The sequence below is a fragment of the Ostrinia nubilalis genome, chromosome 1 (genome assembly GCF_963855985.1).
Source record: "Ostrinia nubilalis chromosome 1, ilOstNubi1.1, whole genome shotgun sequence".
In the NCBI taxonomy this organism is placed as follows: Eukaryota; Metazoa; Arthropoda; class Insecta; order Lepidoptera; family Crambidae; genus Ostrinia; species Ostrinia nubilalis.
In genome coordinates, this window is record NC_087088.1 from 7,359,291 (window position 1) to 7,383,215 (window position 23,925).

Sequence of the window (23,925 nt, forward strand, 5' to 3'; positions counted from 1 at the left end):
CGCTGTAAAATATCATGTAAAATATTGAGTACATAGACATTGAAACGTGCGATTTGAAAATAAACCACCTCAGCCAGTATGTGTCACGCACACATAGCTGCCGACGTCGGCATTTGTCACACACGCGCACGGCATGTGTGCGCGGGCGCCGCTCGATGTCCACGCGGCGCGCGCCTGATCGCGGCCACATTCCGACGTGCATTCGCCGCGGCTAGGGTTACCACATTAAAAAATCAGTAATCCGGAGAAAAGGCCTGGATTTCATTGAAATATCCTAAGATTTTATTGTAGTTTAAAACCTACTGAGCAATTTCAAAAAGTCACATTATTGTTACCACGTCACGTCACCTTATTGTTTTCATACACTGCGGATTACAGTTGATTTTACTTAAAGTAGGGAGATTTTTTTATTTGTTTATTTTTTTATTAAAGACATTTTAAAAATGTAGGCAATGTTACCTAGCTATTTCATTAGAAATTCCAAAACATCCTGAGATTTACAAAATCCGGAGATTCCGAAATCCTGAGAAGAGTCCAAAGTCCTGAAATCTCAGGACAAATCCACAGATACGACATATGGTAACCCTAGCCGCGGCAACGACAAACGCTCATGATACACCTGGGACTGTAAAAACACGCTTGTCTGAATGTCTTCATGAATAATTTCACGTGGTGTGTTGATGGATTCACGATATAATATAATTAATGCACTTCTGAAACTTAAGACTTCAGCTTTAGTACTTTTTCATTGAAATTGTTAAAATTTGAAGTACAATGTGTGAACGATGTCCAAAGTTATAGTTTATAACTCATTTAAAATATCACTAGTTTACAAAAAAAAAGTTTTTCTTTTACCCAAAGATAATTCATATTGGATGTGTTTTCTACCAGCCCCCTTATTACAAAAATATATGTCTCATATTTTTATCACGTCAAGTTTTTGAGATATCGATATTAACCTAAGTAAGCTGTCTTGTTAGCCGTGTCAGAGTTTCTACTTTATTTTAATTGCGTTTAAGTATTATTTTAACATTTTCACTTGTTTTAAAATGTCACCAAGGCAGTGTAAATTAAGGCCAAATAACTTTTGCTAAGTTTGTGGTCAAATTATATTGTCAAAAAAGAAGAGACCAATCACTGAGGTCGTAAAACGGGCCTATTTCTATCACTTTCAAATCTCGGTAACAAACCTGATAAAAAATGGGTTTCTGGTTTGGTGTGCGAAAATTTGAGAAGTATATTATTTCACTAGGCTGCAGGAAAAAGAAAACATATACGATTCGGCACTCCAATGTTATGGAGAGAACCAACAAATCACACTAATGACTGTTACTTCTGCCTCACTGAAACTACAGGTTTTAACAAAAAACCAAGAACATACAATGTCCTGATGTTGCATCAGTCACAAAACCTTTGCTACAATCTCAAGGAGTTCTTTATTCGTCATTTCCCAGCAATTCCAGTAAGGGAAAGATGCTTGGTATTAATTTAAAGCAGTAGTGAAAATTTTCATGGGAAACTATAAATTTATCTGAGAATCATGCAGAAATTTATTCCAAATTATTGAGGAATTACCAAAGAATGGGTGTGAATAAGTCGTTAAAAATTCATTTCTTACATTCTCACCTGGATTTTTTTCCTGAGAACCTGGGAAGCGTGAGTGTTGAACATGGCGAAAGTTTTCACCAGGATTTGAAGATTTTTGAGGAAAGATACCAAGGTATTTGGTATAAAAATATGTTAGCGGATTGCTGTTGGTCTATAATAAGGGAAACTGATACTAATCAGTATAAAAGAAGGAGTAACACGACTCATTTTTGATTGTTTTTAGAGATAAATGTATAAAAATGATAAAAATGAATATAGTCAATATTTACAAAATATGACGTCCTAAATTTTTTCTAAGTTCAGTTTTTAAGTAAGGGTTAATAACTCTACCGATACATATCAGTTTCATCTCTGGGTAAAAAACCTTGTAAACTAGTGTATTTTTCCTAGCTGACACAAAGTACAGCTTAGAAAATTGACACTTGGAATTTACGAGTAGGTTCATTTTATTATATTAGTTACGCTTCCACTCAGAAAGGATTTTTGGTAGCTTAAAGCTTTTACTAACTTAAAACGGGAATGGCTCTCTAAGTGTGCAAATCCGCGGACAACAGCTAGTATAGTACTTATATGTAAGTACGGCTCTATATTTTTAATCCTCGAAACTGAAATTCATGCTGAAATTCTTAATTACTGTTTACCTTCTGCTGACATTATTACATCAAGATAGTAAATGTTGCATGAGTGTTTCAAAGACGCTGACGTCAAAGCCTTCGGAAGCCTTCATTTTCATTATTTACTGCTGGAAATAGGCTTCTTCCTAGATGTGCAGTCTATCATTCATATCATCTTACCTGTATTATCTTTCCATTTAACTACGTTAGTCTATACTCTAGAGTAGCTAAATACATCACTTTAATTTTGCAGTTACCTTTTACTATGGTAACTATCAGTGTTCCTTTGGATTTTAAATCTATAATTAATTTGTTAAGTCGACTATATTTTGGCGACACTCATCGTCTTATCATATTTGTTGATTACTTACACTAAAACCGCACCATGTGGAAGACCACATGGTGAGGCCACATTATTGCAAGAGCAATAAATAAACAGATTGGTACAAATCCAATTAGCTGATTTACGTTCGTAATAAAATACTTATGATCATTTTCTATTTATAAATGTCTTGCCTATTATTGTTTTAGTAAAAGTTTTCTGTGGAAAATTTACAATTACAAAGGCAATCTACTACGCGGTTACCGTATTTTCGCATCTTGCATCCCTCTTCTTACTCAAATGAGATATTCAGAAAGAGTAACAAAGCTCGATAAATATGTAACCTTAGTTCAAACGTAACTTGGTGTCAACGCCCAACTTTTTTTTGAAGATCTGTTGATTCTCCTTTTAGAAAAAAAAAATTATTTTGTATGAGAAAAAATAAAAACATCTTAACTAATCAATGATTCAACATTTTTTTCATAATATATTTCAACAGTATAAAAAACCAATGTCAATACCACCACATATTGGACATTACATCACCTAATTAATATTACAATCGCGACTTGTAAATTGATAAAGCGGGATTTACTTTATTACAAACATTATTTTCATCAGCAATCCAGTTTTACAACCAAATGATTGGAACTGAAAGTTTGTTTTACAACAAGATATAGTGGACTTTAACAAAACTGTTGCGAACGCGTAACACAATGTTGCGGGGACCAACTACGACCCTCGCTTGAGTTGTGGTTCGAATTCGGATGCATTTTCAGTAAAAAAATTGAATGTTTCAGAATTCTGAAATTCGAGTAAAGTAACAATTATGTAATAATATTCTTTTTTTTTCTATTCATTGTGGGCTCAAAAACAACTGTTCATGCTCTCGAAAGCATGGAGTTAGGTAAAAGTTATTTTTACATAATCAAATTCATTCAATCCAATAATATCCTTACCACACCGGGAACAAATAAAACAAAGTTAGGTATACACTTTATATGTAATGTTTCCTCATATAATATGTAACCGATAACAGACACTTGTTTAAGTATTTCTGCCTCCATTTATTATTCAAATTCTCTTATTAAATAAGGTTTCTGTTAAATTTATTTTCATTCTGTCAGTAGTTGTAATAGAGAAAACTACTACATATTTATCAAATTACAGGTAGATGAAACTGAAACTACGAAAACTTATATTTTCAGCGTTCCGGCTCAATTATTTTTTATGATGTAAAAACAAATAAGAATTGCATGATGGACTTAATGGAGTGGTTTGCCATTTAGTGAAAATATGTAGTTCATATTCATACATACATACATACATTCATTATACATAAATGGGTTAAATGAAAAAAGTTGTGAACCGACGCAGTATCTTTAATTTTCCCTTCAACGTTGATCTGCGATATCTTGAAAAATATTGAATTGTATTTTTATAAAAGCTCTGTGGCATATACCAAGCTTCAAGTCTCATACATGACAGGTACTATTTCGAATAGTTTATGCGCACTCCATTTCATAAGATAGCTTTATATCACTCCACGTGAAGCATAATATAATCAGCGCATTAGGTTCTAAATTGCACGCTATTAATTGTAATTCACCAGATATGGTATCATCTTATCTTATACAAGTTACAAAGTGCATCAAGCGAATTTCCAACAATGACTCTAGAAAGTAAGGTTTAAATCATTATTGACATTTATTGCCATCGCAGTATGCATCAGAGTCGTTAATCACAGTTTTCTTCGATTTGTGGTAAAACCTATCATCTGATACTGTTGAAAGAGAGAAAGAAAGAAAAAATGTTTAATTAGTACCATGATAAAAACAATACATGTTGGAAGACTTGATTGCGATACCAATTTCAGTTTTTTGTTATTTGCGAGTAATTCTCAACTTTAATAATAAAATATTTGTGTCATGTTTAATCATTACTGTGTTGATTAAATCATTACGTATTAATCCGACCTACAATTAGAAAAATGCGCCCGAATTGTGAAAACAAATGAATATTTCATACTTTGTCTTTCAGAAACTACACAGAGGTCAGTTTCAGAAACTTTCCACACAAGTGTAAACAAATAAATTTATAATGAGGCGAATAATGACGAAGTACAATAAAAATTATCCGTTGTTATTAAAATCTGAACTAATAATGTTACTGAAAACAACCTCAAGTTACCTTAAGCACTTAAATTGCAAAAATACTGTAAAGTGACAAGGTCGTTCCAAGTCGCTATTTTGAGTGATTTACACAAGAAACAGACAGTTTTTATGAAAACAAGTTATTTATCTTTTTTCAGTATCAGATCATTATCCTGTTCGATTGCGGAGTACGAGGCTGATTAAACTTCTACCCACATAAGTTGTGAGTCATCTATCGTGACTGCATTACTTTAAGCAGCCGTCTACTTAGATGGTTATGAATGAATCACTAACTCTTTGAAGATTAATGAAATAACCAACTTCAGCTTTTTATGAGATGTTCCGTTGAAAGAACACAATTGTAAAAGAAGATATTTCTTTAACAGTTTTTTGTATAGCAACATAAGTAGTCTCCTTAATATTACATAAATAATCTACTATTGACATCTTTACATTCAATAATTTCGCTGTCATTTACATATCAATGCAAACAAAGCCACGGGTGCGAATCAATAAATTTCAAAACTTACCTACAATCGATAGCATAAATACTATTGCAAAATAAAACCTATTACAACTGCATAAGATTAATTTTGTTAACCTTGATGTGCCTCGTTCGTACGTCAGAAGATTACGAGCACGTCAAATCGCGTGTATATGTATTGTATACCTACCAAACGCCGCGCCCCCTGACTTGTTCAAGCAAACCCGGAGTTGTACACAGCTCTTTCATAGCCTTGATTGACACCTACAAGTGTCACAGTCTACGAATTCCTTTCAAGAATTAAAGTCCCCAATTCTTTGGCCTTCGGCCATTTAAAGCCGTCCTCACTAATTGCAATTAACTTTCAGACACGAAGAAACTTCTGTGAAAGTTAATTTTTACAACCTGTAAGAAAGAATTTTCTCACATTGAACTTTTAATTTCGTGAGCTCTAGCGATTAGAAGAAAAATATCACTCGCAAACCTCGAAAGCATTTTGCAACAACCTTTGCACCAATTTCGTATATAATTAATGGAAAGAAGCCAACTCGCACACCTTGAAGAAGAGTTCAATGAAAAATAAAGATTTCAATCACTCGGAAGTGATCTGATGTTGTTATTGTACGTCTACGTGAATATGCACTTCATTTTAAATATGTCTCGAACAAATTATGTCAATAAACATATCAATTCCCTAAGATCCTTAATAAGATTTCTGCAGTTAAACTATAAATTGACATAGGAAGTGTTTAATGAATTACAAAGAGAAAGTTTTGATTATTAGTTTAATTACGAGGAGATTCACTTTGTAAACACACAAGTAAACATCAGTACGAGTAATAATAATTACAGTGTCTGACACTTGCCAAAAGCCATGTTGCGAAGCTTTATGAAGAATTGCCACATCCAAAAATAGCATCTTAGTTTGTTTATAGAGCTTATCAAGCTTATTTATAAGTACATGCGAGATGAAGTCCGCATATTATGACCTAATTTTCACCTCAGTAAAGCCTGCATAACTAAAATATGTAATTTAATGTTAAGGCTTCTCTAAAACTGGAGCTTATTACAGAAATTCATCACATTGTAACTTTATTTTTTATTACAATAACATAATTAAAATCAACGAACTTATTTAAGGGAAAGCATTTCTGAATTGTTTGTATTCTTAGATTTAACAATAATTAATTAATATCATTAAATCTCTTGAAAATACCATTTTTCAAAGTCTCTACATCAGATAGGTATGGCATTTACTGGCATACCTTCACTAAAAATACTCCTCGAAAAAGTCACCGTGTTCTTACACGGTACCTAATGTAGAGTTCTTACTCTACATTAGGTAACCGATAAGACATCGACGTAACAACGGTCAATTTTAAAACTCTATCAACCTTTGTATCGGAACTTACTTGCTACGTACCAAATGATGTAAAAAATACGGAACAACTTATAAAAAGGACAAACTCCAATCAAAGGTGAGAACTCAGTTTCCGCACGTATCATGCATGTGCAAAGCGAAACGAGTCCGTTAATTTGCGGCTTTATGTACTAGGACATGAGGCACAAATCCAACATCAACACGGCATTCGTGCTACGTTAGTCTCGTGATGTGTCAGTTGTAACGATTGTCAGTAGTATTTTTGGAGTATTCGGTCTAAAAATAATTGTCTCGGGAGATAGAGTCAGGGCTGGTGCAGCGCGAGGGAGAGGCGCGGGCGAGGCGGGCGCGGGCGAGGCGGGCGCGGAGCCGCTCGTTCCCGCGTTATCGACCTTCTCCTTATCTCAACAAGAGCTACCCGCCGCCCGATAAACGACCAGCAAAAGCGTGCGCCCGCGCCGATTTGCCTCATTCCGTCCCACTTGGAGCGCTGCGGTTAGTTCGTTCGCCTCGGTTCGGTCGCGTCGTTCAGTTGCTCACCCGTCGCCGTCGCGCTACCACGACACTGCACGAGTACTTCTCGCTATGAACCAGCAAGCCAACAACACATAAACCTTCCAAAATGAAGCCTAATCGGTTATAACGTTTCGTTTAAAAAACCAATTTATTATTTAGATCGAATACAGTATATTGTGATATTTAGCTAGTTATAGTATATATCGTTATTATTTATAACCATTTAAGATGGGTTTAAATTTTATTTAGTTTTTTTTTTCAATAACAAATCAGTGCTCAAGATAATCTCATTCCAAAACTCCCAGTAATCGCAAGTTAGTCCAAAAATTAAAAATACAATTGAAATGACTGCCAAAACTCGTTCACATTGGAAGGAATATGGAACCGCACTATGTGGTAAGTTAATATCCTAACCTATCTGTACTGCATGTTGCCGACCATGTGTCGACGTGTCATTAAGTCATTATTATCGTATTATTTCCCATATATTTTTTGCAATGTTTTTCATTATCTTGCTTGATATTATCCAAAATATATTGCATGCCATTCCTATTCAAGTACGGTAGTATGTGTTACGCTTTTTCATGGCACATTATTCACTCCATCTACCTGTTCTATTATGCATACCCATATAGCGTGAAAATCCTATACCTATTACATATACCTATGCCACAAAAAGTGTTGTTAAAATGTAAATTTTTGTTTTTGAGTGAGGTGCTAGTGGAACAACGACATTTAATGATATATATTAGTGTTGCGGTGACTTTTATATTTTTAAAGGTTCAAACTCCTAATTGGCCATGCTCAGCGACGCTTGCCAAAACATGCGTTTCAAAAGTCAACTTTCATATTTGTTTACCGTAAACCAAAACTACAAATTGCGCCATATTTCCTGTCAGTGCTCTATCGTTTTGATCGCTACAGTTTTCCCGCGTATTTTGTTGCGGTACGCATTCTTGATGCTTACAATGATACGACGTGATTATTATATTACGGTTCAAAGTTTTTAATTGGTATGGAAAATTAATTCATGAAGCATTTCCGTTTAAAGTCACGTTTTTAATTTCTGACTCTATTAGCACAGAATTACGCGGGAAGTAGTTGTATGTGTGTAGAGGAAATAAAAGAGTCCGTTAGTGCGTAAATTCCACACCTATTCAAGAAGGAAGGTTGAAATAGGTTATCATTCTTGTTTATTGTAACATTCAAAAACCAGTAAACTTTGATATTAACTTCAAACTTTTATAGTAATGAGATAACACGCACGTTTCCTTCGAACTAACATGCATGTTAACTGTGATGTTAACTCAATGTGACACATTTAACATCTTTAATTCATTATCTATTCGGTATTCCACGTAAATACGTGAAAGTGTTGTCAAACAAGTCAGTTGGTTTGACCAACGTGTGAAGCCGGGTTATTTATTTGGCTTCTGAGACTTTCATATACATACCTGTATGTAATAGGTTCTTTAAATCTAAAGTTAAATGTGAAAAATATCTATTGCCTACTTGAGATTTTATCGTCTACTCTGGACCGCACCAATAATAATAATGAAAAATGAAAATACATTGTTGTGTAAGATTCTTCAAAAACATAGAGCTACTTAAAAATGCCACTTTCAAAAACATTCTTAAATAAAATTAAAGGTAAATAAAATTTAAAAGAGAAAGACGGCAGAAATACAATGACATTTTAAAAATGTTTAGTTATTTTACGCTTAAGTGAATTGGCCTAAATGAGTGAATTTATTTTTACGTATACTTCACCAAACTCTACAAAGTACCTAATAAGTATTCGATGTGACATTAACATACACCCAGAAAACTACACATACCTACACATGGAAATAGTATTACATAATTCTTACTAATTGCCGATAGCACGTTTTATTCATAACTAGCGGCCGCCCGCGACTTCGTACGCGTGGATCCCGTTTTACCCCCTTCATCTATCTTACGCGGTTTAGATTTTTTCATACAAAAGGATTTTCCCGCTAATTCCCGTTCCCGTGGAGTATACTATAACCTGCCCAGGAGTATGAAGAATAATTGTACCAAGTTTCGTTAAAATCCGTCGAGTAGTTTTTGTTTCTATAAGGAACATACAGACAGACAGACAGACAGACAAACAGACAGACAGACAGACAGACAAAAATTTTACTGATTGCATTTTTGGCATCAGTATCGATCACTAATCACCCCCTGATAGTTATTTTGAAAATATATTTCATGTACAGAATTGACCTCTCTACAGATTTATTATAAGTATAGATTAAACCATTCGTCAAATTTCCCCGAGGATCTCTTATCGCAAGGACAATCTATATAAATATATGTAGTAATATACATAAATCATTTCATAAGGAAAGAGTTTAATTTGTTTATATTCTAATGAAGTGTGTGCACGAGTAAGTATTGTTTTGTTAATTGCTGTTACAAATCATCAAAAATATAATCACTACAATAACCTTCGGTAATATGTACCTATCATGATTAATTGGACTAATTACTTTCATTGTTTGTTAGTAACATGGTTAGTTTACATCGTTATTGATATTTATTTATACATTTCCGAAAACAGTGTGTAATATTAATACTATGTACCTACTTATTATTTTTAAACGAAACCCCAATTAATTAAATCAAATAAGACGTTCAACTCTCCCAAATAATAGTGCCTACTTAATACCGAACAATAACTCCTTACTGAATACTTTTAATAGGAAACCGTTACAATGGTATTACGTCATGGGATTAGACAAAAAATCTTCCAACAATGGGACCTCAAATTGTACGAGGAATCCGTCCAGGTATAAAGACAAAAAACTACTGCATACCATTGAACAGTTCAGAGTCAGAATGGCGGCATTCTAAAACGCATACCTAACAATAACGTTTAAAGTCCATGTTGTGGTCAACAAAGTTTACTAGAAAAATCTTATGAATAACTAAGATAAAACAATTAAACAATAATACATGATAGGTTCAATCAGTCAGCTAGGAAACAACAATATATGTAAATATAGCCATTATAATGTTAACGATGCAAATAAAAAAATCTGTCAAACTTTTTTTGTACTCGAAAGATAACAACGCACGGGGACATTGCGTGATTATCTCAATAATAAAACAATTACTTTGTATACGTCACTTCATATTTATTTTATTGGTAATGTGAATGTGTAATATACATGCATTTATTGGCACCATTAATAAGAAATTTAAATATATGGCAGCAATAACTTCTTTTACAATTTCCTATATTACTGGTATTTGCAGTTACATAACAAAATTTTTATTATAAGCGTGTAAATTCAATCATATTAGTTCAGTCAGATAAAAAGTGTCAGAAAATGGGTTTAATTCATCTTGCGAGATTGGGATCTCGCAAGCTGAATTCGGGTGGGCCCGAACAAACTTAGAGACATGACATAAACTCAAAGTTAAATAAAAGCTTATAAAAGGCTCTGAAATCCACATTATTTTTACTTTTTTCAGGAATCGTGTCAATACCGTAAAAAATCTAGGTTATCTTTTTCTGTTTCTTACCGATTCTAGGTACTCGTAAATGTACAGACGACGGCACATCAAAGTACACACATCTTATGTAGTTTGTAATAGATGTTATTTTGAATCAAAAATGTGTAGTCTAATGTGCCGTCTACTGTATTATCGAGTATAAGCTAGTACGCAAATGTCAATGACATCGCAGTTTACAGTAGAATTGTGTCGCGATTTCTGCGACTCGGCCGCTGTAGCGAGAGAGAGTTCTCGCAATACGCGAACCACTCGAGAATTTATCGAGAGAAAAGATATCACTTTGATTCATCTAAACTTAATGTTGCAAAAATAGAGTTTATAGAGCTATTTTTAGAAATCTTAATAGAACATTCAGATAAGTATTTTCTAAATTTCTTATCTGCTATCTCTACCAGTACTTGCGCAATAGAATTACTTATTGCAAATCACTCCTAAAAGGTAACATTATTAATCGGCGCGGCGTTTTTGATACCGTATTGAACATAGATATACTCGTATGCCACTACTAATCTAATGCGTCATATCAATATTTCACTATGTCGTTTCCACTCTACTTCCGTTAGTCCCGAAATCTCCGCGTTTGTTACATCAATAAAAAATATCTAATGATCCCAAGATTGGTCCCTGTCCGCGTACTGACGGCCGCTGTTTATAAACAATAGCTCTGCAATCGTTCCACTTCAAGAGTCCGTTCGTGGAAAGGAGCAAGGCTATAAACCCGTATCCGATATGCAGTATGTCTATTGCGCAGGAAACGAGAAATCTCATATATTGGTAAAAACAACATTCCGAAATTATGACTAATATGCTAAGCTAAATGTTCAATCAGATGATCGTTCACTTAACAAGTCACTGCCAAACAAAGTTGCGAATATTTGTACCATGCCGACTCTACATTTTGATTGCCATTTTTCCTCATATTTGGTTGTTGATTAATTTATGAAAAGTACGTTATAAAATATTTGAATGGAAGGTCAAATCAATTCCCGTTCAGTTTGATATAATATGAAAACGATTCAGATAGGTCGGATATTTAAAGAGACAAAGTTAATTGAAAAGGCCGTCACATTCAACGCTTGATTATAAATAAAATACATATATCATTGCCTTTTTATGCTCGTAAATGCATAGTAACATCGTGTGCATTATAAATAAACTAATATTTTCTCGGACGGAGTGACAACATAAACAAAAAGTGACTAACTAGTTCACGCAAGACGACAAATACTTACTGATACCGGTGACTGTTTGCTATCACGCCTTAATAGTGGACAAACTAAGCCTACGATTGCTCAGAAAGTTTTCCATGGCAGTTGGACTTCAATTTCAATTTTATTTCACAATCTTTCAAGTCATGCTCTATTGTTACACAGTCGCATATCTTTTCTTGAAATATGGTCATATTTTATCATCCAAGAAAATGGGAATTACCTTTTATTGATATTTCAATACACAGAATTCCACTTTTGTTTATGAGGCAATATATTTTTAAAACTTTTAATGCATTTAATTATCTTCTAAAGAAACAAGACGTGACACGAGAATGTAGAGCTATAATATTTTTAGTGATGTTTCGCCTGATTCGTTTTATAACAATGGTTTCTATCGAAGAAAATATAATAACAATTTAATTTGCAAAGATTGATTAAATATAGGCGACTGTGGTACCATTGTAGCGCCACTATAAGCGCTGTAGCTTCTTAATTTGAAAGCGCCCTTTAGAATTTAATATCCAGTTGAAAACGTGTTCTACCTGGTAGTGATTTCGCGAATACACGATAATCTAGAACTTATCTGTAATATTACGCTTATTATCGTAAAACATTATCTCTCATCAGGCTATCACTTTCAAATCGCATGTTTTCCAGTCATTCAGATTGTGTATAGATTTGTCTATGATTTACATATTAGATAAGAGAATTAATTTATCTAAATCAATCTTAAACCTTAAATTAACGAGGGTTTATGGTCTTTTTTCTCCAATGAATTTCTAGTTTATTAATATAAAATGGGTGGATACACCGATGAGACTGGCGACATTTTTATCAGATTATTTTTATCTATTTAGCGCGTAATAAGTTATAAATTAAAATCATTTGATAAACCTATAAAAAAGTCGTCAACATAATACCAAAAAAATGACATCACGTTAATCAATAACTGCCTTACAACACGCAATATTGTGTATTATTTTGTAGTCTTCTAAAAAAGAATATAATATTTAATTAATAATGTTAATGTAAACACCTATTGCATTTAAATTGCTTTAATAAGTTTTTTCAAAAATCAAAATCAAAATATGTATTTATTGCTTACTAAGTGACAATTTGTAACGGTGTAAATTACATAATATACAGGAACTTAAAGACTTAGTTACCTTTTTAATTTAAAATAGTTTAATTTTAAATAAATCTTAACTTTTTGTTTGAGAGAAAAAAGAGAACAGACTTTTCACCTACCTTTTAAATGTTTTGTTTTTAATTTTACACATTTACGTAGTTTTAGGCATCATTCAGTACTTCAGTACAGCTGTTAATGTAAACCTATTGCATTTAAATTGCACGTGCTTGTTCGCTTAACTATAGTAATTAATTGCCTAGGTCCGTAGGTTGAGCAACGTCATTGTTCAACTAAAAGAGAACTTCAAATGCTCAAAGCAGACGACAGCATATCAACCTAAACACTGTAGTATCTTATGTAGAGGTAATTTGTTCTATTTTGCAACAAATATGACTTACCTCAATAATTATTTTAATGACGTGGATTCCATGAATCCTGTCTTGTTATTGAAAATATGCGCGCGTAGCTCTGCGATAACAGCAGTTGAGACTGCGAATTCATCCGAAATAATTACTGCAAATATAATAGGTAATTAGTACATTTAATCTACATGTTACGGGTTCTAGTTACCTAGAAGTACTAGTTAAATCTAAATACCTTACTTGATGCGACAATAAATTCAAACTTTCCCAAAATTTGACCGATCGCTGTAAAATGTTGTATGGAAAGGTTTTTTGGAAGATCCTACAGTTAAACCCTTTCACAATAACCCTCCTTCTGGCGCAGTCGGGTAAAAACACATATCAAAGTTGCATAAATTGTCGGTGGTCTGCGCCTAGACAATCGGCGCAGCTGCTTTTCGTTTGCGACAAATTTTTAATATTGGCTATTGTAAGCTAAAATTGAACTTAATTTGGAGACAACTGGCGTCGTTCTGCAGCTGATACAATTTAAAATTAAATATATTTGCATTGATTGTCGCAATTGTCCGTTCAATTGATTCCGAAGAACTTTAAAATAGCGCGGCATGTTCCAGTTTCTACGCCGCATATTAGTTCAAACATGTCGCAGAGCAAGAATAAAACAATCGAAATAATTACGACCATTGTCAGATTTGATAATAGTGCGTCCACAATTCATCTTTTTAAAGGAATTAAAAAAAAAAAGTTTTAAATGCGCATGCAGTTCGGCAATTAAGATTAAAAATGTAAATATCATGTTTTACCTAACATTTAAACACTTTATATGAACAAATTGAAATGTTTTACGAGCAACTAGAATATTAAATCAAAAATGTCCTTTAAATGTCCTAACATAATGATAAATATTTAATGTAAAAATACAGTCAAGCACTCAATAATTGACCCCCTTAAATTAGTGTTAAGTAAATAAAAGATAACGCCAACTTCACTTGTTTAACTCTCCTTTCCAAAGGACTTCTGCAGAATAAAATTATCACTTCACGGGATTTACGTTAAAATAGATATTGTTGCAATAAATCCCGTGAAGTGATAATTTTATAGTAAAAATGCAACATAATACACTCGACATCAAATAAATCGCACCTCCCGCGACAAGCACTTGAAAGTGCGTATGCATATAACATGAACAGAGATGAGAGAAAATGTTAAAACGAACATAAGATGCTAAGTAACTATTCCACAATAAGAAACTTTCTTAAGCTCATTAAAAAAGTTCATCTATAGTTTTATGTACATCGCGTAAACCTTATTAAAACTTGACTTTGATAACAAGGAGAGGTCATGTCCTAGAACCATGAGTATCATCTTCTGATAACTTCCAAGGCAAGCCAAGGGTGGATTCAGTGAGTGTTGTATTGGAGGCCTACCCTCATTGAATAAAGTAAACGAATAATTCGTTATTGTGGACATAGCTTTAGCACACAAGGCGGTGGCGGCTTGCGTCACCAGCCGGCCGGCTCTGCCGACGCCGACCTCGTGGATGGGTCACCAACACACGCATCGCAACACACCCACACCACCACATCTAACACGTATATAAATAATGCCGTAGCGTGATCACGTGGCGCCAGATTATGAAAAAAACGAACATTAGCCACACGTTTATCCAAAAATGATAATTAATTGTTTTTTGGTTGCTACAGCCAACACAAACGAAACATTGTTAGGTTAGGTTACCTTATACCTTCAAAATCACTTTCGTGTTTTGTTACTCTACCTCTATTAATTTTTTTCGTGTTTACTTAATTCGTTAATTAACTTAAATAATTCAGTTGAAAGTGATCGGGTTTTTACACTGTTTAGCATAATGCATGAATTCCTAATTTCTCAAACTAATACTTTATTCGTTGACGTAGAAGTGAATGTCAAGTCTAACTTTGGTAGGTCTTGATAGAGGGCGAACTTCTACTTACCTTTTGGTTTTCATTAATTTGAGAAGAAGAAGAATCTTCACAGGAAGATTCCCAGAAGCTGAGTAAAAATTTTTTGAACATATAAGTCTGAATAAGGACTTACCAAATCGTGTTTGGTCAAGTCCTCTATGTTTTGGAAACTTATCAAATACCGTGACCGCAATTGTTATCTCTATCTTCAATGGCTCGAGATGACTGTCTCATAAATTCTTGCAAAATCTAATGACAGATTCGTAATTATTTGACTGTCAGCACTATTAATACTTGAAGGCACAGATATATAGGTAGATAGGTGTGTTATACTGGATACAAATTAGTAAGAGGTAGATGTTGAGGTGTTTCTTAAATCATCTTCATCTTCTCTGCCATAGGACGTCCACTGCTGAACATAGGCTTCCCCCAATGCTTTCTATGTTGCCCGTTTGGTAATGCCTGCGCCCATGTTTCTTAATGCTAGTTAATAATCCTACAAAATTGTATGCATTAGACCAGCTATATGTACTACCATCTTCAAAGCTTTTTCAAGTCTCATCCTCCACTCTATCATCCGTCGTTTCTGGATATATGCTTACCTTGTGTATCTATAAGCTTCAATTTCTTGTAGTCTTTATGAAAATTAAATTTTTCGAAATTTTTACAGTTCAGGCATTTGCTAGGTTTTGCTTAGGTTGAATGAACTTTAAATTACGAGGCTTCTTGGACGCAGATCTTCTTCTTCATCCGCCGTTACACGGGGTCGGCTTTCCCAATCATGCGCCCCCATATACAATCTTGAACGTCTTATTCTATGGAAGGCTGATCATAAAAATGATAAGAAATGTAACTAATGTAAAAATCGAAATCCCATCGAAATTACCGTATTTACATGAAAAAAACATGACTTATGAACTCAATACCAAGTATTCAGTTACTCATAAGTACTTTGACCAGGATGTAAATTAGCTCTAGTTACTGTATAACAATCATAGGTTTTTTCATACTTAAATGGATACGGAACAGCGACTGTAAAGGTCAGACACAGCCTACGTACATTGCACATTGTGTAAAATATAACAAATTACAAGTTATGCGGCGCCATCTCTTTACAATCGTCCGATTCGCCGGTATCGAGTTTCGGGTTCGTGTCGATGGGTGATTCATTTTATGTACGACTAGCGGCCGCCCGCGACTTCGTACGCGTGGATCCCGTTTTACCCCCTTCATCTATCTTACGCGGTTTAGATTTTTTCATAAAAATGTTTTTTCCCGCTAACTCCCGTTCCCGTGGGAATTTTGCAATATTCTGTTGTAACTAAGCTTTCAGTTTACTAAGGTACCTGCATGCCAAATTTCAAGCGTCTAACTTAAGCAGTTTAGATTTTTCATACAAAAGGATTTTCCCGCTAATTCCCGTGCCCGTGGGAATTCCTAAGTATCCTATAACCTGCCCAGGAGTACGAAGAATAATTGTACCAAGTTTCGTTAAAATCCGTCAAGTAGTTTTTGTTTCTATAAGGAACATACAGACAGACAGACAGACAGACAGACAAAAATTTTACTGATTGCATTTTTGGCATCAGTATTGATCACTAATCACCCCCTGATAGTTATTTTGAAAATATATTTCATGTACAGAATTGACCTCTCTACAGATTTATTATAATTTTATGTACGATCATCGATCAATTTTATTAGTATACAGCCTCTTATTCAAGATGGCCGTGCAAAACTTTTGCGGGTTAGGTACCTACTTGCCAACAATATCGTATGTCTGTACATTGACAGTGTAAAAATACGTCGAAAAGTTTTTTTTTTTTTACGTTTTAAAGGTGACCGGAAGTTGAATATCCATTACTTGAATAAAAATAGCTCAGGATAGATTATACGAAGCACTCAAAAAAGACGTTTTATTTTCATCTGATGGAAAGTGATGATCACGACGAATATTAAAACCATTTGAGTTTTATACGACAAGGAGTATTTTCCGCAGCAAATTATAGCATTATCTTAACATTACCAAAAGCGAATGTTAATACCAGTCAGTTTTCTGTGTCCCTGCATAAGAGGTATTAGTCGAGTTCACCGAATGCGTCTCCTAATAGTAGTATAATAGTCTATAACTATAAATCTCGGAGCACACAATGTGCCAACTGGCAGGCGGTGCGATCGCAAACCTGCTCCGATGTCCATATTAAATTGTACGTTTTACTCGAGTCACGTTTTTGGTAACGACGCAAAACGCAACAAAATGATGTTAAACTAAATACGGAATGCTGCGCGAATCAAATACTTAATGTTGGTAGAAATAAGCCAAGTTATCCATTGAATAATCTTGACAAACACACTTCCTTGTGTTTCCCAATAAGTGAATTGAAGAAGTGTATTCTTTTCCTTAGTCTCTGAGTCACTATACTCTTAATCAAGGCATGGGAAGCACGTGTAATTAACACATAATATGAATGCAATTGTTTAAAGCTCTATCAGTAGAAGGTAGATAACTAGCAAGCATCTGTCATCTGAGTGCCGCATAGTATAAAATCCACCTTCTCTGCACCTTCGTATGGTGCAATAAAGATAAAGTTAATCAAAAATTTGTCAGTCATGTCTAGTGTGTAAGTAAACATCATACGATGTAGTAAATTGTGGTCATAATCAGCTAATGAAATGGTCCTTATTAAGCAGTGATCATAACTCTATTCCTAAAGCTTCCTAAGTACTGCTGTCCTAACGAAAGATGCAGTTTCTTTGTTTAGACGGCAGAGTAGGGCTACCTAAGGATAAGGTAAAGGGATTCAAGAGTGTTCTTTGGCAAAATTTGTTTAATCAATACTTGTAGGAAAACGAATGATTAAATATTTATATTTCAAATAGCACTTGGAAAATATCAAATATGTACACTTTACACAAATTATATTAAACAGAATGTCCCAAAATATTAACTGAATATATTTACTTGTTACTTACTGATTAGTCCGCATGTTATATGATTTATAATTTTAATTGACATATAATAAAATCAAGTAATACCTAATTGGACCTGAAAGCCAACTGTAAATAACTTAAAATTGAAACCATTCATGATAATTTTAGACCCAAATTAATTTGTTGCTACATTTGCTACTATCTTTCTGATAATAATTATAATTTTTAAAAGATCAAGTTCAATACAGATAAATTCGTCAAAAATAATAAAGCTACTCAAAATTAATGTGCCAATTAGCAGCTCAATTAATGAAATATTTTACCTAAAATTTTAAAACATTTATTACATTAGGTAGATAGATTAGATATTTGATTAGATAGGTCGGATTAATCATGTAATGGTCATGATACTCACATTTAAACAGACCAATTACATGTTGTTTTAAATAATTAGATAAGAGCTAGTAACAAATAGAAACAAGTTATAAATAAGAAAGAAATAAATACATTGGATTTAAAATAAACAGCTTTAAATAACATTCTGTTGATAAAGGCAAGTCTAGCGGACGTCATTGTTAAAATATGCGAAACTTTTAGAACATTCTGCCGTTCTGATGGCAGAATTAAAATAAACATACAATTATTTTGGCTTTTTCATAAAGAAAATGCAACTGGATTAGACCTAGACAAAAGATAAGCTAACATAGTACTGGACTCCTAAACGGATCCCTATGTTGCTAAAATGGGGAGGGTGTATTGAATTTTCCAAGCGAAAAAAAAAACTAATATCTGAGACGTGTTAAATACACGTCATAATAAACATTTATGATTTTTGAAGTTTTGTTGATAATAATTATGAAAATATTGAACGTATAAGTCTCTGGAAGACATCTTGAGCGGTCAGAAGTTTCCATAAGTGTAGATAAGGCGAGCGATACCGCCCCTCCCAAACTTGTTTGTTCCTCTAGCGTACCATTGATAGGACGCTTTTGTACTGTAAACAAATATCGCTAGTAATCCCTTCACAAATAATATGGATCGAACGCATCGATAAATAATTATCCAATCGTATTTTCAGTGCACGCCTACTGAAATCCCTTTTTAAATATAGATAAAATTTCATAAACAATTTAATAGGATTTTTCCATGTTGCGTTGATAGAGATTAATTTTTATTTATTAATATCATATGATCTAGTGCTAAGTGTAAAATTCATCACAAATCAACAAGCCTAAATCCATTTGAATCCTTGAAAATACATGTTCCTAAAAGCATCCCCATGTTAAGACGAATATCTAGAGGTAAATTTGTAAATTATGTCACTTTTATACATATCAAAAAATAACTTAGTGTCATGCACATAGCACTCGAAATAAGTTAGTCATAGTCGAAAGGCGAACGGGATTTTTAACCATTAAGAAAGTTTATGATCAGTAATACGTTGATAACAGGCTAATCATCTATACTTATACCCCAATTGAACAAGTTAAGAACACAATTACGAACAGGATTAGCCAATTGAAGTCAAATGCGTCATCCGTTTTATCTCTGGTGTAAGTAAACAGTTCGCGTTTACCCCTCGTACGCAAGTTAACTAAGATAAAGCTAATCAAACAAGGTAAAGAACGATGCACCTATCATATATCTAGCGGACATAATCATAGAACAAGCTAGGTAATTCATTATTTTATTATTAGCTGTTAGCTGGGCATTTACCTCGATCAATCACTTTTGCAAATCATTTCCAAGTTCACGTATACGTACGCACGTCACTAGACTTTCGAAAAACATCACGTCTCTAGATTAATTTGACTAATTAAGGCTGAGTTGCACCATCTTACTTTGACTACACTACACACTACAAAATACACCGGTTAACGTTATAGTTACGGTCAAAGTTAGGTAGAGCAACTCAGTCTAAGAATTCTATTATGTACTTACCTACTCATCAAAATTTCTGACCCCTCCTTCTTAATAGTTGCATCTTCTTTCTAAAATGTAACAAACACAATCTCAATTAGAATATTTCTCCATTTCAGCAACACTCATCACTGCGACAGCGGGTACCTGCTACGGTTGGCCGTCGCCCACGCTACCGTACCTCCAATCCACCGAGAGCTCGATACCCACGTCTGCCGACGAGGGATCATGGATAGTCTCCATCATGATCCTCTGCTCGGCGCTCACGCCAGTCCCAGCCGCCTACTTCGCCGACAGATTCGGAAGAAAAACGACGCTACTCCTCGGCGCAATCCCTTTCATCCTCGGCTGGATACTAGTCATCGTGGCCAAGTCTGTCGCCGTCCTCTACGTCGCGAGGATGTTCTCAGGCCTTGGCTACGGCATCGTGTACACCGTCGCCCCTATGTACACAGGAGAAATCGCCACGAACGAAGTGCGAGGAGCTCTTTCCACTCTCATCACCTTAATGAATAAAGTGAGTATCTCGATGAAACTTTTGCCCCGCTTCAAAAGATTCCGTAAAACTGTAAAGAACTCTCGCTTGGAATATTAAATTTTCGCTTTGACTAAAGAAGCTAAAGTTAATTATACATTAAGCAAAGTAGTCCAGTCTGCTTACAGAATCAAGTCTAAAAAAACGTCTAATTTAAATGTTATCTCTGTTACGTAAACCCCTATGACACTGACTCCGTTTATTATTGTCTAATGGAAGAACAGATTAACGTAAACCGTTTTTATCAAAACATTATTGGTTACCAGGAATTCTAAACAAGACATGTAAGGTAAATCCGCCTCATCGTGCGAATGTAGAATCTCTACGTTTTGATATTGCATTAACTATAAAACATTAAATTGAATACTCTTGTACACCTAATTGATTTCTAATATTAGAACATAGGTAATGCGTTAGTAACGATCATATGAACACCTATCGTAAAATATATACCATTATACAGTCTGTGCACTGAAGCTATAGATACTATGCTAAGTACCTATGTACCCTGTAGACCCACATTATCAACGCCATTCAACTGTAATCTCAGTTCACAGGTTAATTAACATCTTTTGTCCCTTTCTCGCCGGTTAAGATAACGAGTCTAACTAATCCCTCGCAAGTTTAAGCCAGATTTATGTATGTTTACTCTCCATGAGACGATTATATTAGTTAGTAGGTAGCTTATTTGTAAAATAAACATAGAGTCGGGTGTAGTCTTGTTTCATGCTAGTTCAGCATAAAATACGAAATATATTATGGGAGTAAAAAGTAGCCAAAACATTAGAATAGCATAGCTCCTTGAAATATTTTTTGGATTCGTACCAGAAATTCCAGAGATTATCCATTACAAATATATTTACATAAAAATTAACCTCTTTATTTTATGAGTTAAAAATTAAATAAGATGCGGGAATTGTAATGTAGTGAATTTGTAGAACATTCTAATTGCTATAAAAAACACTATCTAACGGATGGAGATTATTTACATAAATGCATAATAAACATTATTTCTGCAACAACATTATGTGAGCCTAAATTAAGCAAAACAACTATTTAAGTCTTCTTTTAAACAAGTATTTTTAAATAACATTGCCAATGTCACACACAGTTGATTTCATTAGAATTCCGTCGACAAGACAACATTATTTCTAGAACGATTAGGTGGCCCATTTTTGGGATAAAATTGTTTACTAAACAAAATAATTGTTTGTTTTACGCTTGCGTGTTTAATTGGTCGGATTCATTTGCCAGCGACGTTCTACGTGACTCATTGCCCTAATTATTACTGCGTACAATTTCAAACTTACCTTCAATCTCACATTGAAATGTAGAAAGAGTTAAGCAACTCAGGATATTAGGAAATAGGTACCAAACGAAATTTAATAGTACCTAACGTGCTCCACAAATGGAGTTGTTTATGTACCAAACATCTAATAACACTGTTTGCTTCTTTGATTTAATGAGTGCTTTCTATCAACAATAATTAACTTGCATCAAGAACATTGATAAGTTGGACTGTAAAACACAAATGAATTTACGACTAAGATTATTGTGTATTGATGATAGCTCGTAACTATCGCATAATTTAATTAATCTGCCACATGAACACGTACCTTTCAGAAATGGCTTATAAATAAACGCGTGATGAATACCTACTCGTGCACGTGGATAGAGGACCTCTCTATCATATTATTATCTTGCGTCGAATATAATGTTATCTCCACGTGCTAAAATGTTTCTAATGATTATTCATAAATACTAATAAGCATTGCCTCTTCTGGGCATCTTATTTATGTTTCAACTATTTTATAAATTTTAATTTCCATCTTATAAATCAAGTTTGTTATGTTTTTTTCTAAAACAATTTTTTTCTTCTTTTCCAGGTCGGTATTCTTGCCCAATACTGCATCGGACCGTTCGTGTCGATGCGCACCTTAGCAGCCATCAACTTGACCCTGCCTATCTCTTTTCTCATCACCTTCATCTTCTTACCTGAGTCGCCTTACTACTACCTGAAGTTTGAACGCAGCGAAAGAGCTGAAAGATCCCTAAGAAATTTACGATCAGGCGATATCAGGACTGAACTAAAGAACATAGAAATAAACGTACAAGAAGACATGAAGAACAAAGGCACATGGTCTGACCTGATCACAGAAGCCACGAATAGAAAAGCCATGTGGATAAGTTTGGGAATATTCACAATTCAGCAGCTGTGCGGAAGCGCTGCGGTAGTGGCATACGCTCAGGTTATATTCAACTGCACTACTGGCCAAGATCCTCTGACTGCAGCGACAAATGGTACCACGGAACCAGTAGCAGCGTCAATAGAGCCATACCAAGAGTCTATTATATTGGGCTGTGTCCAGGTGGCCACGTGTGTGCTATCCGTTATACTGGTAGATCGCGTTGGAAGAAAGCCACTCTTGCTTCTGTCCGCTCTTGGCGTCGGCCTCATGAACGGCACCATCGGGACCTATTTCTTCTTCGACATCACCAACAAAGGATCGGTCGCGAGCCTGCATTGGCTGCCACTAGCAGCTTTGCTGGTCTACATCGTGTGCTACGCCATCGGCTTATCAACCGTGCCTTACGTCATCATCGGAGAAATGTTCCCGACGAATGTCAAGCTGTATGCTTCGTGTATAGCGCACATCTACACTGGAATTTCTATGTTTGCTGTTCAGAAACTCTTCCAGGTATGATATAATTCATTCTTCTTTATTTAGTAAAACTTATTTCAAGTATCTAAAGAAACTTAAGGGCTAATATAAAATATTGAAACTACGTATTCATGAGACCAAAGTTTTAATCAGCTACCACATTGCGTAAAAGATTTAGAAATATGCATATACTAACTTTTCTATGTTTCATCTAACGTGGTTCAAAACCCACTACAGTGTAGTTTACTGCTTTCGTCCTATAAACTTGAAAATAATAATTGTTGCGACCCAATTTCTTATTTCTATTCTTCAGTAAAGTCTAGGGTACTCTGTATTTTAAAAGCTCTAACAAATATCCTTTTCCTATTCCAGGTGGTGAAAGACGCATACGAAATTTACACAGTATTCTGGGGCTTCGCGACGTTCTCACTGCTCGGGCTGGTGTTCATGCTGGCCGTCCTGCCCGAGACCAAGGGCAAGTCCTTCGCGAGCATACAGGCCCATCTCAAACGCGAAGTTGCACGAGACAACGCCAAGAAACTCACCACCGTCGAGTACTAGCCTTTCGTTCGCTAATTCCTTCTCACTATTTAAGTCTTAAGCTAATCTT

The 23,925-nt window shown here is 34.6% G+C and overlaps 1 protein-coding gene across 1 annotated transcript; it reads left to right on the top strand.

The window, feature by feature from the left end:
* The first annotated feature begins 7,016 nt into the window (after window positions 1-7,016).
* On the top strand, window positions 7,017-23,885 carry LOC135088220 (facilitated trehalose transporter Tret1-like). The gene is made up of 4 exons (XM_063983105.1): window positions 7,017-7,474; window positions 20,237-20,634; window positions 22,539-23,351; window positions 23,688-23,885. The coding sequence occupies exons 1-4, from the start codon at window positions 7,423-7,425 to the stop codon at window positions 23,874-23,876; spliced, it is 1,452 nt and encodes a 483-aa protein (XP_063839175.1). The 5' UTR covers window positions 7,017-7,422; the 3' UTR covers window positions 23,877-23,885.
* The last annotated feature ends 40 nt before the right edge of the window (window positions 23,886-23,925 follow it).

Bases quoted from the DNA above. Each gene is read 5' to 3' on its own strand.
- LOC135088220 (XM_063983105.1), top strand. From the start codon at position 7,423: ATGACTGCCAAAACTCGTTCACATTGGAAGGAATATGGAACCGCACTA. The intron at 7,475-20,236 runs GTAAGTTAATAT...TCTCCATTTCAG, and splicing joins ATATGGAACCGCACTATGTG to CAACACTCATCACTGCGACA. The intron at 20,635-22,538 runs GTGAGTATCTCG...CTTCTTTTCCAG, and splicing joins TCATCACCTTAATGAATAAA to GTCGGTATTCTTGCCCAATA.